The sequence below is a fragment of the Chlorocebus sabaeus genome, chromosome 17 (genome assembly GCF_047675955.1).
Source record: "Chlorocebus sabaeus isolate Y175 chromosome 17, mChlSab1.0.hap1, whole genome shotgun sequence".
In the NCBI taxonomy this organism is placed as follows: Eukaryota; Metazoa; Chordata; class Mammalia; order Primates; family Cercopithecidae; genus Chlorocebus; species Chlorocebus sabaeus.
The window spans coordinates 73,474,589-73,491,398 of record NC_132920.1 but is presented as its reverse complement, the minus strand read 5'-3'; the positions used below and the strand labels follow the sequence as shown (position 1 = coordinate 73,491,398).

Genomic DNA, 16,810 nt, shown 5'->3' with positions numbered 1-16,810 from the left:
AATAATCCAGTGGTTCTCAGATTAAAATAATCGTCAGAATCACCTATTTGCTTAATAATTCAGATCCAGAACCTGATTCTAGATATGCTGAATTAGGATTTCTTAAAGTAAGGCCAGAAATTTTTATCAGACCAAGCTCTTACAGAGTCTAATGGCTATCAAGTTTGGAAACTACCATTGTAGATATTTTCAAAAACTAATTACTTCATCTTTTCCCAGTCTCCAAGCTAAGTTTCCTAGACTTGGGATATAAACTTATTGGTTAATCTAAATATCTGTCCAGTGATTCCAATGACTCTACTCCTGTATAAGAGTGTATTAACTTAATCATATTAAATAATTGGCATCATGAGGTGATCTAGAAGGGCCCAGCATCACTTAGCTAGAGTGCTTTTCAACCTGGGAACTTTTGATATCTTGGGTAGAATAATTCTTTGTTGTAAGGAGCTGTCTGATGCATTGCAGGATGTTTGGCAGCATCCCTGGCCTCCATTCCCTAGATGACAACAGCACTACCTCCAACTATGTTAACCAAACCATGTCCAGACATTGGCAAATGGTAACCGAAGGCAAAATCACTTCCAGTTGAGAACCCTCAATTGTGAAATGCCATCTTTAGTATTTCACAGAAGCCCAGAAAATTCATGGCAACAGAAGTATTAAATAACACTGGATGGGAATTAAGAAAATGTACATGAAATCTTATTCTGGCTAAGACAATCCGTGCCTCCATTTTCCTGTGTGTATAAAAACTATGTGTTCTATATACTTCTATATAATTTCCAGAGCTTGAGTGCTCACCTCACATTAATTATTTTCAATTTGTGTATTACTTACCTCTCCACTGAGTGGGGAGGTAAAGGAGGCTGGTGATCAAATTTCTTCAACTTCATTACGTTGCTACCTTGCAACACAATAATCCCTACTCTAAGCTAGCCTCAAATATCCTGTTTCTCATAAATAGGCTTACATAAGGGAGGTGTGCTATAGACATGCTTTATGCTAAAATAAAAAGAACACATAATAAATAGATGGGAAATTAAACTTTTATTAATAAATCATGATTTTGTATTGAATACATAATACAGTACAATTAACAATAACATAACATTCCAACATTAAAAATTAAAACTTTCAGAATCGCCTTGATGAATATATAAAGCTTTAGTTCCTGGAAAAATAATATTTCAACAGTGTTCTTCTCGTATGCAAAACAGCTTCCCAAAATAGGAGATTCGTGAAGGAAATTTTATAAAGCTTCCCGTGTACAAAAAAGATTGACTCCACGTCAACTGTCCCCTGCTGAAAATCCAAACCATAAAGGCTTGAAGGACCAGAATGGAGCCACATTCTATTAAAGTTATCAAAGATAAAATCTTAAAGATCTACAAATGGAAGGAACATGGAACTACCTTCTACCACCAATTCAATATACAGGGCAAATGTGGTACCTCTTGGCCTCAAGACAACATAAAATAGAATGATTCTTGAATATGTCGCAACAGATATAGCAATTTTATCCCTATTACAGAGACACATGTATACCAATTGATAACTTTTCTTTGCAGTAAGAAACTCAGAAATCATCTAGGAAATATCTATTTTCCTATGTTACAGTTGAAATGAAAATGACAATGTATTTTGTAAAATGATGCAATGTGGTACCGTCTTGATAAGACATGAAAACACAACTCACTGGCTAGAAATGGTTGTAAAACAAGCCTACTTTCACTGATATATACTTATTTTAAAGGTTATACTTACTGCTTAGTTTTCTGAAGAAAGAAGGAGAAAGGTCCTCTATTCAAAGTAGTGATAAAAATAATTGCACCTCAAATTACTCCCAGTGTAACATAAGATATTTAATATTAACATAAATATCATTTGCATAGATGATCGAAAAATTCTAATTTCTTAAAAGTGCTATGCCTTCCTGGAATTTGAAAACAAAAAAAAAAAAAGTGAGGAAGATACTCTTCTGCCTGTCCAACAGAAGCCTCTACTGAGAATGTGAAAGGTTCTGAAGCTCATCCACGAATGGGTCCACTTACTCTAAGTGTCTTAAATTTACAACGTGCAAAAAACTAATGCACCCAAGAATATATCACGGCACCTTGCCCAATGGTAACTACTTGGCAGACTCAAATAATAAGTACTCTCATAGGGAGAAATCTTGCCAAGGGAGAATTTACAACATATTTTTAGAAAGAAATGAGTATTCAATCATTCAATAAAGCAAATCAGAAAAAGTAAGGTTGTCAAAAGAACTCCAGATTATATGCCAGCAGGAATAAAATGGTTCTTTTTTAAAAAAAATGACAAAGAAAAATAAGAGATCCTTTTTTTTTTTTTTTTTTTCGAGACGGAGTCTCACTCTGTTGCCCAGGCTGGAGTGCAGTGGCGCAATCTCAGCTCACTGCAAGCTCTGCCTCCTGGATTCACACCATTCTCCTGCCTCAGCCTCCCAAGTAGCTGGGACTACAGGTGCCCACCACCACACCTGGCTAATTTTTTGTATTTTTAGTAAAGAAGGAGTTTCACCATGTTAGCCAGGATGGTCTCAACATAGATCCAATTTTTTAATGTCTTGATTCAGCCAGATATGTCAAATGAAATAATTGAATTATGTCAAAATAAAAATAGTTGGTACTATATCAACAGACTATTTATAACTATCTTTAGCATAAATAGAAATTAAAGCTAAATACATCTTTTTCTTAAAAAAAAAAAAAAATTATACCTAGGCTCAAAACAACAGGAGCAGGGAGAGTTATGCTATCTGCAATTCTGAAAATTCCCATGTGCAGGATACGGTATTGCATATGTAAGTAACAACTCCTAAGTAACAGAAATATATCTGGATTCTATATAAGCAAAATGCTCCTCAGATTATAATATATAATCCAAAATATTAAACCAAAGATACTACTTTTAGAAAGTTTTGAAAAACAAAGTACAATAGAACACAATAAAAGGAAGCATTTCATTGACCAGGCATATTTTAATGGGCTTGAATTTCTTTTTTAAAACTCTAACTAAAGGTAGTAAGATGGGGAAACCAAATATAAAAGTGTTATTCTGTCCTAGAATTGTTTGGCTACTAGGTTTTCCCAATATTCAGTCTCTGGAAGCATTGGCCAATCAGAAAGGGAGGTGAGATATGCTGGTGTCTTACTAAGCTTCCCAGTGAGTGGAAAAGAAGGGGGACTTTAGTTCATACCAGTAAATGACATTGACAGTATTCTAAATGGAAGAGCTTCAGCATAAGCAATCTTAATGGTGAAATGAGTTAATATTATTACTTATATCATATGAAGAAAATAATTTATACTATGAATTATTACTAATACATATTCTCCTTTTCTCCTTATGCCTGTGGTATTTTAATCACTTTTAGTCCAACCCCACTGCTTGTAGCAGAGCAAGTTCTCTAAGGGAAGTATGAAGGAAGAAGTGGCCGGGACACCTGCACAGCCCCATGCCCCAGGAGGCAGTGCTTGCTAACCCTTTCTCTTCCTTCTCATTGTTGTCCTCTTCACTTTTAATAAACTTACAATAAAAAGAGATGAGTTACAAGGTGACTTTTTTGTTTTTTGTTTTTTGAGACGGAGTTTCACTCTGTCCCCCAAGCGGGAGTGCAGTGGCGCAATCTCGGCTCACTGCAACCTGTGTCTCTCAGGTTCAAGTGACTCTCCTGCCTCAGCCTCCTGAGTAGGTGGGACTACAGGTGTATGCCACTCTGCCTGGCTAAATTTTATATTTTTAATATGGACAGGGTTTCACCAAATTGGCCAGGCTGGTCTCAAACTCCTGACCTTGTGATCCTCCTGACCTTGTGATCCACCTGCCTCAGCCTCCCAGAGTGCTAGGATTACAGGTGTGAGCCACCGTGCCTGGCCTAGGAGGTGACTTTTAACTTGAAAACTTGGAGTTCTTCACGGAAAAAGTATTCAAATGCTAGTTTTTAAACAAAGAAATATGGTCTGAAAAAGATACGACCTGTCTTCCAATGGCCTTTCCAGTCTAGTGTTTCCTAATATATTACACTAAAAGTTAACTATAAATTATGTACTTTAAAATATAAAGTATTGATTGTCAGTATAAGGTTCCCAGGCCAGGGAAGAGGAAGGGAAAATCCTTTGCCAAGACCCTCCCCCAATTTCTTTATAAGATGATTTCACCTTTAAAGAATTCCTAGAGTATAAAGGGCAAAAACCCGTTTACAAGGAGGCCCCAGCATAACAAGTGCCTGTTTTTAGAACAGATTGTGTCAGAAGTGTAAGAGATCTAGAAACTTTTTCCCACTAAAAAAAAAAAGGCCAGAAAAGTAGGTATTTGATACTTAACTGCCCTCTTCATAGGCCACTGTCTGAGAATCTATTTTCTACATATAGGTTTGCCAGCTTTAAAATACTGATTGTCAGTTCTTCCTACCCTGGTATCCAAAATATCCACAAGCAATATATGAGCATCCATTCCACTATAATTTCTGAAAATTCACTAAAGCAAGAGCATTTTTAAAAATCAACTTTAAAAGATACATTTGCATACCTTCTTTTTGATGGATTTATTTTTAAATAGCTAAAAACAAAGCAAATTCTTTGGAGCCCATGGCAATTACTTTTTCCCATGTCCACTTGAGAGAAATGCCATAGAGCTAAAGAGAAAAACTAAACCATTTCTTAGACTGAGTAAAAGATCATTAATTGTTGACACATATCGAAATTATTTCAGTATATTTAGAAGGCAAAGAAGAAAGGGAGAAAGAAAGAAAAGAAAGAGAGAATGAGGAAAAGAAAAAAGGGGGATTCATCTTTAAAATATCCATCCAGATAAATTATATTACCCTTCAGAATACAGGGCAACTAAAGATTGAGGTGCTCAGGATTCGGGGATCTTAAAAGTTCACAGCCAGCATCAGATGTCACTAGACAACTGGCAGTCTGATGCTCACACCCCTGAGCCTAGAACAGTTGACACAGGATCCCGGGCCAATGCCAGGGATCTTTAGGTCAGCAATCATGTCAAGATGCTCTGATTCTCCACAAACCCAGCTTCTTTCCCAAACTGCAGGGAGGTTGGTCTGCAGTGACTTATCTAGTATTTTGCTATACTCCTGGCTCACAGTGTCTCCTGGTCTAGGATCTTCTAATCAAAATCCCATGAGGCACATATTTCTGTGCTCTCTGACTCTCACCCCTGAAATAGAGCTGGTGTGGGGCTGAGGATGTGGGAAGGAGACGGCACACCCAGCAACCCCCAGGACAGTTTTCAGTATGCTCCTCAACCTCTGAGATGGTGTGCAAAGCACAGGGAAATGTACTGCCCCTCACATTTCTCTACAGAAGAAAAAGAGAGGGAGGGAAATGGCTGGGGTGTGTGATCAGATTTCGAGCAGAAAAAGACCGTGCCACTTAAAAAAAAAAATTCACCACGTAGATTCTACAAAGAAAGAATTTCCAGTTAAGAAGTATCTACTGAGACCACTGGGCATGGGGCGGGTTGGGGTGGGGTCGGCAGTAGGGTTAGGTTGGAGGTGGGAAGGGAACAGATGAAGCTCCTCCTGCTGGCTGTTTTCTCCCATTCCTGGGGACATCCATTTTTAAGCAAACATGGATGTGTAATAATGCTTAAGAATCTACGTTCATTTCTTTCACAAAATGAGGAGAATACCTATTCTAAAATAACACCTTTATTCTGGAGAAAACAAACACCTCCAAAAAAATTCTAGAAGATTTTGAAAGGAGAAAATATAGACACACAACTGCATTCATTTTGATCTTCCACACAAAGATCAGGTGAAGAAATCTATGCAGCTATACATACTAGGACCTGTTGTACACCACCCCCGTAACCCCATAGAAAGAAAAAAAACTGTTTTCAAAATAGAAGCAGTATTCCACTATGAAAACAAAACAATCACATGTGACTACTGGAAATGTTAGTGTTACACAGAGTCCTTTAAAAATAAATCACGGCCAAAGTTCCAAAAAGTACAGAAGCATGAAACAGAAAATAAAAATGACTGAAGGGTGATGATGGGAGCCTACAGCTCCATCCTCACAAGGACGGCAGCCCTGGACGTCGCTGCAAAGGTCACAGGAGGACAGCTTCGCTTCAGAGTTGTAACTTCTCACCGCCTGTCTCCCTGTTCAAAGAAGCAGACATCAGTTCACACGGCTCCCTTGTTTAGAAACCTTGACTTTGCCAAAACATAAGAGCATTTCGATACACTTTTCTGAGTTTTCCATTCTTCACCTAATTTTATTTTTCTTTACAAGAAACAACTGAAATGTCCAAGAATGATCCAAAGTACTAACTAACCAAATCCAAAAGAGAAACAATGCATTCAGTCCAATCTGTCTACCACCAGCAGTTGGCCAGCATTAGAAGACAGCAAATAGACTGCAGCTGCACACTGCAATCACAAGCACCACTTTCATCTCTTACTGTGTCAGGGAGAATTTTCAGTTGAGGACTGTTTAACCTCCTCAAGAGTTTATTTTAGGATGACATCCTCTATGCACTCAAATCAAATTCTAATCATTAGAACTACTGAAAAGAGGCATTTACCCTGGGCTCTAGTAAAAAAAAATACATAAATATGAAGGGAAGACTGCCTATGCAATACCTTGTTTTAAAACACTGAGCATACAGTATCTAAAAGCTAACATGAAAAAACTACATAAAGTACCTATAACACCACAGTAAACTCACTGTAAAACATAAATGAGTTTTGTAATGTTTTAAAAACATATTCTATTGTCAAATTTATTCATGATTTTTCAGAGACTGTTGTCCATATCGTAAATGTGTTTCGGGATTTTTTAAAATGGGTTGGAAGGTTTAGCTTATTCTGATCTTTCCCATATTTTCATTTTAAAATGGCCTCCTCATAAGTAAGTTGTTTTCCATAAAAATTTGCATAGACTGAATTATTTTTGTTTCTCAAATGTTTAAAATGTTCCCCATGTACCCAAGAAATATAAGTTGGGGAATTTTGCAACTAAGTGAAGTAATAAACTTGGATAAGTAGTTACTGTCATTGGGTCTCCACAGTGTATTCCATCCGTCCACTACGAAAAAAGTGCCACATCACTGCTTCCCAAATGTCCCACAAGAACCTGGGTGAATCCTCTTCCTCAGTGCCAACAGCAGGCAAAAGACAAGAGGAATTGGCTTGTTGACTGAGAGGAGAGAACTGGTGCTACATCTTAGTCTTGAATACTCTATGAAGCACTGACAACAATGGGAACTAGTTCATCTCATTTAAAGTGTAATTATGCACAACGACCTAACACATAAAAATGCTCACGCTTCTCATGCACTGTGATGACTCTGAGCCACCACAAGTGCTTATTCCAAATAAGACATATTACAATTAGAGACATTAGGCCAGAGATCACACCCAAAAAGTCACTCTGACTGAACATGGATTCGTCCTATTAAACTTGGGCCATCTCCAGACCAGCTCTCTCTTTTTACATCCTAAATTTCCATCATTTTATAAAAATGAGTTACCAGAAAAATCAAAGAAGCTCAAGTTATTTTCCAAACAGGCTATATTTTTCTTGATGCACTTTTAAAAATATGTTATCAAGTGTAGGTTTCAGCAAAACACCAGAGTCCCTTGATAGAGAAACAGTTAACTCCAGCCAATGCCACTACATTGCAGATGCTGTTCATGTTTTCTCCTGAAGAAGTCCCATTTTATTTATTATTTGTTATTTATTTATTTACTATTCAAGGGTACATGTACAAGTTTGTTACAAGGGTATATTATGTGATGCTGAGGTTTGGGCTTCTATTGACCCTGTCACCCAAATAATGAACATAGTACCCAACAGAGAGTGTTTCAGCCCTTGTTCCCCTCTCTCCCTCCCCACTTTTGAAGTCCCCAGTGTCTACTGTTCCCATTTCTATGTGCATGTGTACCCAATGTTCAGCTCCCACTTATAAGTGAGAACATGTGATATTTGGTTTTCTGTTTCTGCATTAATTCACTTAGAATAATGGCCTTCCACTGCATCCATGTTGCTGCAAAAGATATAATTTACTTCTTTTTTACGGCTGTATAGTATTCCATGATGTACGTGTACCACATTTTCTTTATCCAATCCACAGTTTATGGGCAGCTAGGTCAATGACCTGTCTTTGCTATTGTGAATTAGTGCTGCAATAAACATATGAGTGCAGGTGTCTTTTTGGTAGAACAATGTATTGTCCTTTGGGTATATACCCAGCAATGAGATTGTGGGATCAAATGGTAGCTCTACTTTTAGAAGAACTACCATTTTAAAGCTGGAACCAGATGGAATGCGTGCTTGGAATAGAAGCAATACCTTGCAAATGAAACATAACTGGACTCTCTATGTCAATTTTTCTTTGTAAAGTTTATAATTGTGAGAGTTAAAAACCTGAAACATGAAAAAATATATCGTGTTTAAATTTCATATGCTGAAACCTATCATGTGACCCTTGTAAATTATCAACAGTCTTCACTGAAATGGGATATGCCCACTTCCTGCCTCCCCACCGCCTATACTTCCTCCTACCAAATCCTGCCCTCGCCACAGAACCAATCCAACAGGTGGTCACTTCCAATAAGTGAATGAATGCCTGGCTTAATTTCTAAAGTATTAAGAATTCCAGAGCATACTTACTTGGCTCATAGTAATCCACTATGGACACTGAAGCATCTTGGGTATTTGAAACTTTAAAGTTTCTCACAGCAGGAATATCAACACAAAACTGGGTTTCATTTACCTTGAGAAATGCAAAACAGTCTTAAGGAGTTGGCACACTGTGTGTTCATCATTAAGTAAAGACATTTCTTTTTCTTACCATTTTAGGAAACAGAGACTAACACTTAGGGAGGATTTCTACATGTCAGATACTGCAGTAAGTACTTCCTATGAACTATGTTATTTAACTTGTAAAACAATGCTTACAAAAAGGTATTGTTCTTAGTTCCAGTTTGCTGAATGAGATACTGAGAATTAGAGTGGTTAAGTAAGTAGCAAGCCTGAGGGTGCATGCACCTAGATCTCCTGTCTCAGATGGTGTACCCCACCCCCAGTTACTACTAATGGCTCACAGCAGCCTCCTTCTCCTGGGAATTGCCCTCAGTTCATGCAAGCCATGTAACCCAGTACGTGAGGTAACTAAGATGGGGCTGTACTCCACAGCTAATGACTGAGATGGGGTACACAAGGCCAGCCTATCTGTCTCCAAGAGGAATAGATTTGGCCAATTTGGCAAACAACACTCGTTAAAGAATCAGAAATTAGTAAATTCCTTCAAACATTCCCTTATTTGCCAATAGTAGTAAATGAAAAGTCAAACTGACCACTCAAAGAGTACTGGACACTCAAATTAAAATAACCATTAACAAGAGCATCAAAGATAGAAGACAAACTCCAAAACCAATTACACTACTAAATTAAAACCTTAAATTTGTTTTTTAAGTTCCAAATCAGGCCCATGGCTTTCGAGCAGTGATTAATGTAAGATAATTCCTAAAGAGCAAAAGAATCTAGAGACTGTTATTTAACATTATATTGAGACTGAATTAGTTTTAACGGAGCTTGAACCAAAGAGGTTTTGAAGTGCTAACACAAATGAGAACATTCAAGAACTATCTTTTTAAAAGTACATATTTAGCAATATATTTCTGATTCATACTTAGCAAAACTGAAATAAGAAACATCAAACCCACCCAGGTAATATGAAATCCTTAGAATACTATGAACTCAATATCAATTCAACCTATGAAGCTCATATAAATGCTATAAGAAAAGAATAAACTTACATACCACCAGTTTTGAGACATACCAAGCAGAGTCTGGAATTCTTCACTTACCTTCACCTACACATTGTATTCACCTTATTCTCGAATCAGTAGTAGTCATTCAGCGATAGAAAGAGTACATGAAGGTTATGTAATAATTCTATGTCAAGATCAAATCTCTGAGAATAATCCTCCATGATTTAGCACCTAATTTTTCAAGGTAAGAACATTAACCCCTTCAAGGTTTGTTAGAAGCTTCATGGAAGAATTTTAAAATGTGTAATGAAGGCATTCGTCTTCCAGCCAGGCATCGCGGCTCACATCTGTAATCCCAACAATTTGAGAGGCCAAGACCAGAAGATCAGTTGAAGCCAGGAGTTCAAAACCAGCCTGGGCAACAAAGTGAGACCCCGTCTCTATAAAAAAATTCTCAAGAAATTATCTAGGCAAGGTGGCATGCACCTGTGGTCCCAGCTACTCAGGATCCTAAAGTGGGAGGATCACTTGAGCTCAGGAGTTGGAGGTTGCAGTGAGCTATGATTGCACAACTGCACTCCAGCCTAGGCAATTCCCTGAGGCAAAGAGGCTCTCAAATTCAGATCTGGACTGAACTGTTTTAATAATAATATGGAAATTTCTATGTATTTCACATCTGGCATGAAATATTTAGTTTTGAAGACCTACATCAGGCTCGTCATTAACAGCAACTCTCTAAACTGATTTTATAGTTATGTCTTTCTAATGGAGATAAGTATATGGTTGCCATGTTAAACTCATTCAGGGACACAAAAACTTGAAATAACAATGACTTAAAGAAAACATACTTAAAGTAAGGTAGACATCCGAATACAAAACATAGTAGCTTTGTCAACAGGTTACCTTATGTTTTCCTACTTACAGAATCTAAATAGAGGTTGAGTTTTCCATGATCATATTCCACTTTCTTCACTGTCTCGCTCAGAGGAATTGTGTCTGAAGGCACCATAAAGCCACTTAGTAGGTTAACTTCCATAAGAGCCATGCCACTCCTAGCTGGGCCCAAAAACCTAAATCAAAGAGGGGAAGATGAATGAAAACTCCTCAGGAAAAACCCACAGCTGTTATCAAATTATCTTCATACAAAAATCAAACCCACGAAATGTTATTCCAAATACTGTTTGAGTTCAAATAAAATTCACTATAGAGAATTTTAAAACAGGTTATCGTTTTCTTACATGTATGGTAATCTTATAACTTTCAACCATATAAGGAATAATGATACAACAATGTGTTCATCTGACAGATAGTGTGCAATGCCTGCAGTGTAACAGGCTTGTGCTTATAAACTGTGACAGTACAACATACATCCTTTCAACAGACAACTCTATTTTCTAGCAGTGATTCCAAACCGAATTGCACTTTTTCTTTTGTCAAAAGTTGACAGCACCAAACTTCCAAGAAAGCCAGGCCCTGAGAAGGAGGCATCACTTGACCACTTAGTGATAGTCCCATCCAAGTTCTTAGCAACCTTTTATTCATCTGGTTTTAGAAACATCAGACCAGTAGGGAAAGGCCTTCCCTTTGTTCTCCCATATACTTGAAGAACATTTAGTGTTTTCTTTGGCCACCATGAGGGAATTACAAGCCTTGGAAAGTTTTATTACACTGCATCCTTCTCTCACCCTGTTGTACATGATGTGAGCATCAGAGGATCCGGGCACCAACAACATTTTATCTCCTTAAAAATAAATATTTTTCTAAAATGAATTGATGGCAAGAGTTTTTCATTTGGAGCACAAGGAGCCCAGCTAAGTGAGTATGGAAAGATGTTTGCCTCCAATTTAAAAGGATCACAGCATTAAGTTAGTACCTGTTGTCCTTTTAAATGGCAAAAGCAAGAAGGGCTGTTAGAAAAATCTTCCTTTTAGAGCAGAAAACCCATGCCTGCCAAACATGACTGAATGAAAAGCCATAGAGTACAACTGCTGACTTCAGCCGGTTCTGCAATCCCAAGAAACTGAAACCATCTGCTGGCAATGCACTGAGCCAAAGTAGATGTTATTAAGAACTAATAAATGGATTGAAACTAGAGGTGTTTGCATATGAGAAAAAATATAGATGAGAAAAAACAGTCAATATGCTTAAACATTTAAAAGCACAATGCAGATTATACTTTTGGTACATATTAAAAGTACCTTGGTTGATCTGATCTCTCTACCAGCCTGGGGCGGAATTTGTTAAACTATCATGCCACACAGAAAGCCTGGTATGAGGTAAGGTCTTGGACCCTGTTGATAGGATAAAGTGTCTGAAATATCAGGTAACCTTTTTTTTTTTTAATACTTTGAGTTCTAGGGTACATGTGCACAACGTGCAGGTTTGTTACATATGTATACTGGTGCCATGTTGGTGTGCTGCACCCATCAACTCGCCAGCACCTATCAACTCATCATTTCCTCTTTTTTATAATGTGCTGGTAAAAAAAATACACTTAAATATTATTTGTCTTTCATACCAGATTTTTCTCAGAAAACCAGTAGCAGTATTTAAACCCTTTTTATGAAACCCCTACCCTCACATGAAAACAGTTCCCTTCTTCAGGCTCTACCTACCACCCAAACTCTGCTGTCCATCTGATTCCTGATGCTTAAGATTGGAAATCCCGCATCCTTACATGAACCCCTATAAATGCCGAGGTCTCTTCACAGTCTGAATCCTGGCTCCACCTCATTTTCCTCATGTTTCTTCACCTGATGTCTCTTAAGAGGTAAAAGTCTCCCTCTCATAAATCCATGAGGGTCTTCTTCTTTGCCCTTTTCAAAATTGGAATTTGAGACTTGCTTAGGGGATTGTTGCCATTAATTTCCGTATCCATCTCAAACAGCAAGTTCCACAAGGGCAGAGCTTGTGTCTTTTTTGGCTTACAATTACATTCCCACACCTGACACACAGACACCATGCCTGGCACATGGTAGAGGCTCAACCAATACTTGCTGAGGGAATAAATAAATGAATGAGAAAAGCAGGAATAGGCAGGGCACAGTAGCTCATGCCTGTAAGCCCAGCACTTTGGGAGGCCAACGCAGGAAGATCACTTGAGGTCAGGAATTTGAGAAAAGCAGGGATAATAATAACACATACTTTACAGAGTTACTGTAAGAATTAAATGATATGCATGTAAAAGTGTTTGGTGCGGTGCCTGGCATATAAGTTTGTAATTACTGTAGGTTGTTATTGTTTATAATAATAATAATAATAACTTGAACTTGTTATTCTATAACAGAGACCAATTGGAAGACTAGTAAAAAATAATTGGAGTCCCACTTTCTTCTCAGCTGAAAAGGATGCCACTGCAGAGATTCTGATATCCTCTTACTGCTGGCCCAAAATGCCCAAGAAGGTGAAGAATGGGACAAATGTGGGACATTTTACCCCAAAATCATGAACAAGAAGGTCTAAAGATAAAGACAGACAGTAGCGGTAATGGCGGAGACTGGGTCCAGGCAATGGCTGTGAAGGCTGGCCACCTGGATGAACACCCAGAGATGACCTTGAAGAACATCCGCCAGCTCAGGACCACACCAGGGACTTCTAGTTCAACAATAAGCTCAGTTAAACCAGGACACTATGGGATATTTTAGAAGAGCAAACAGCAGCTCCTCAATGCCAGTGCATCTTTAAGTCTCAGCTCAAGACCAAATAAGGCAGATGTAACAGAATAGATTCACGAAAGAAAAAATTGTGAAGCCTCTATTCAAAAACTTTCACAAGGAGTGTGCTCAAATTCCTGTGTGCAGTGGAATGGCCAAAACTCTGCAGCTTCCCAGTCTTACTGTGAAGTCGGTAGGGTTGAGGTAGAACCCTTTTTCTTTATTACTTAACAAGATTCTCAGATGCTTTGTATATAGAACAATTTAAGAGTCAACTTAAAAAGTACTCCCAGAAGCTTCAGCTGTTAAGTGTCTAATTATCCAATACGAGAAACTCCTAAACTGGAATATTTTCAATGTATATTAAAAAAAACCTGTCCTCTTGATTGAATTTGCATGTTACCATAAAGTTTTGGGTTAAATGCCTAACAGTTAAAGTTCAGTATGAACCTGAAATAATTATTTCAACAGAAAAATAACTCATAACAAGAAATAACCATTCTAAGTATTAAATATGATTTCCTAAATTAGACCTGAGTTTTATTAATTTATATACACACTGTTCTATTCAAATTTGTTATACATTCAGGGAAAATCTGTAAATAATTTTTGTATGCATCTAATAAACGCTTGAATATAATTAGTAGTATTTCTAGTTTGTAATCTGAAGTGTAGTACATAATTGAATTCTTTGTTCAATATAACTTCTTATATTGATATAGTTAGACAACTATACATAATTAAACCTTCAAGTCTATTTTCTAAAGGAAAAAAAGAAGAGAGACCTAAGCAGACACTTACCTTGTACACACATTCAAATCCACATGATTGAGATCATCTTTATTTTCTTTTACAGCAACATCTAAATCAAAGGCTTCTTGATTTTGGATAGATCTTCGTCTTCTAGAAGACCCAGAATCCTTCACATTATATACAACATTGAGCTGTAAAAAATAAACTAGCATAAATAACAAATTGGACATAAACTTCTATCATTATGCCTTCTAAATACTGTATTAGGTAATGATTCTCTTTGGATGAACCCAGTAAGATTTTTAATCTTCCAACTAGAAAAAACAGTTAATTTTACTTGCTAACAAAGTATCACTATTAACAAGTAGTATTACAATTTATAAAATTATTTTTAACATTGTTAGGTAATATTCCAAAACAAGTACAATAAAACACCACGGGCGATATTTGGGGTTAATGTTTTGTCAAAGTGGGTAAACATTCCCTTGAGGAAAAAACCATCTTGAGAGCATTCACTAATTTCTAAGGAAATTAGTTGCCCAAATGGAGTCATTTCTCTCTAACTAGAACTTCACAAACTCTCAGTAGGATAAATCAAAACTAAAACATTGAAGAGCCTTAGCTGAACATTGCTAAGGATTCTTTTTGTTCATACGTTTATCAGATGATAAAATAAATGACAGCTTTCAAGTCAACTGGGTCTTTCTCGGCATCTACTCTGTACCCACCACTGATGTTAAAGGTGCTGTAGACATAATGGGAGAGCCTGAGGACCTGCGTCTTTCTCAAACGGATCCTAAATCAGAAGCTTAGGCATGTACTCAAAACTTCCTAGTCCAGTCTCATCCTCGGATGGATTGGAATCTACTTAAATGTTTTACCTCATCCCCTTTTTTATAACAAGGTTCGTAAAGCTTACTGTGGCTTTGTAAGGTTGTGTTTTCTTTTAACTTATACCTAACACATATACACATATGCAGGGACTTCTAGTTCAACAATAAGCTCAGTTAAACCAGGACATACACACACACACACCTCAGAACTAACATCTAATGTCCCTCATGGATTTGCACACTTAAAAAAATCCGCTAAGCCTTCATTTTTCAAATCTAAAAGTTGCAGTCTTCTTATGCTGCCACAATCCAAACTCATATAATCCTTCATCCACTTGATCCTTCTGGTTATCTTACTTTGGACATTTAACTCTTCCTTAAAGTATAACGATTAAATTATAGAGTATTCCTGAAGCAGTTGAAGAATAGTCTCATAAAATTGGAGAGATGCTCTCTATTATTTCCATCATTCCCCTTTCAGTGGCATGCAATTATCCCTTTAGAGACCAATGCTATCAGGAAACAAACAAGGACTACTCTATTTGTCTCTCGGGTCATAATTAATGCCCATCCATAACTAAGTATTAGGGTTTACATTTGGCAATAAAGTTCAACTGCTCACTCAGGGAACTTTAAAAGATCTTGCAGTTTATTTCCAACAGTTTAATATTTTATTACCCAAAAGAGGGTAATATTTACTGCAAACTCATGAGTTTTCTTTGCCTTCCTTTTTCCAGAGCATGTATAAAAATATCAACTGTAAGAAATCTCAATACTGATTTCTGGGTGTTCAACTTCTTTGTAATTATTTTTCCTCCCTCATGAGAAGTGCCTACTGGTTCCTTCCTTTTGTTTTCTGCATTTTGAGATCAACATGGGATTGATGAACATTCTGACCAGCAAGTACCACATTCATCCCTGTGTGCTTCAAGCCTCAAGTAAAACGTCACTTGGTTTCAGTAATTTCTCTACATTTGGTTTATCAAAAATGAATTCCAACCAACTTGGTGATTTAAGTACATATAGTTTTTCAATTTTATCTAGAATACACAGCATATTTACTTTTAGATTTACTCTTGGATTGCAAGACAGTTTGAGAATGAGAATTTTCCCATGGTCTTTGTTAGTAAAGATCGAAATAAATTGTTTACTTTCTCTTTCTGACCTTTTCACTAAATACCATTCCTTTTCACTGTGATCATTTTTCCTTTAGTTTTAAAAGATGTGTACTGTATTCTGAGTGTAATGCAAAATAATCTTAGAATTATTTGGAAGTTTCTAAATTATACCTGCTTAGCAAGGTATACCTGCCCTACTCAGCAAGTATATCTGCTCTCTCAACTAGAATGATAGTACTGGTTTTTGAAAAAAGTACTTTTTCTCCATAATAGCCATTTTTTTCCTTTCTCAGTAAGTGTTTCAGTGTTTTCGTTTGGTTGTTTGGTTGTTTGTTTCTACCCAAGCATGCAACCATTTTTGGTCCTATCACATATTATCTTGAGGTTCTAATGAGATGATTTTAAAGTCCTCAATATTTTTATGTACTATTTAGTGTAATGATTATCTTATTCAGTATTTTTCATATTACTTCCATTTTTATTGTAGCTCCTGCTGTACCATAAAAATATAGATTTCTTTAGATTTTCTTTCTGTACCAGAGGATTGAAAATAATCACGCTCTAATTGTTATATTTACTATTATATGAGATTTTATATTAAAGGGACACAATTCCTCCCCTCAAGTCAATAATTCTACCATGTTGACTTTCATATTCTCAGATGAATATTAAGAAATTATAAGTAAA

At 36.9% G+C, this 16,810-nt stretch overlaps 1 protein-coding gene across 2 annotated transcripts in view; it reads right to left on the bottom strand.

The window, feature by feature from the left end:
- Nucleotides 1-1,028: 1,028 nt before the first annotated feature.
- CD109 (CD109 molecule) overlaps nucleotides 1,029-16,810 on the bottom strand; it is a 143,430-nt gene continuing 127,648 nt past the window's right edge. For both annotated transcript variants that reach the window (XM_073006168.1, XM_073006169.1), the window contains 4 exons: nucleotides 14,221-14,363; nucleotides 10,689-10,836; nucleotides 8,664-8,766; nucleotides 1,029-6,148 (listed from right to left, as the gene is read on the bottom strand). In XM_073006168.1, coding sequence (XP_072862269.1) covers nucleotides 5,973-6,148; nucleotides 8,664-8,766; nucleotides 10,689-10,836; nucleotides 14,221-14,363 — 570 coding nt within the window. In that variant the 3' untranslated portion in view covers nucleotides 1,029-5,972. The remainder of the gene's footprint in view (nucleotides 6,149-8,663; nucleotides 8,767-10,688; nucleotides 10,837-14,220; nucleotides 14,364-16,810) is intronic.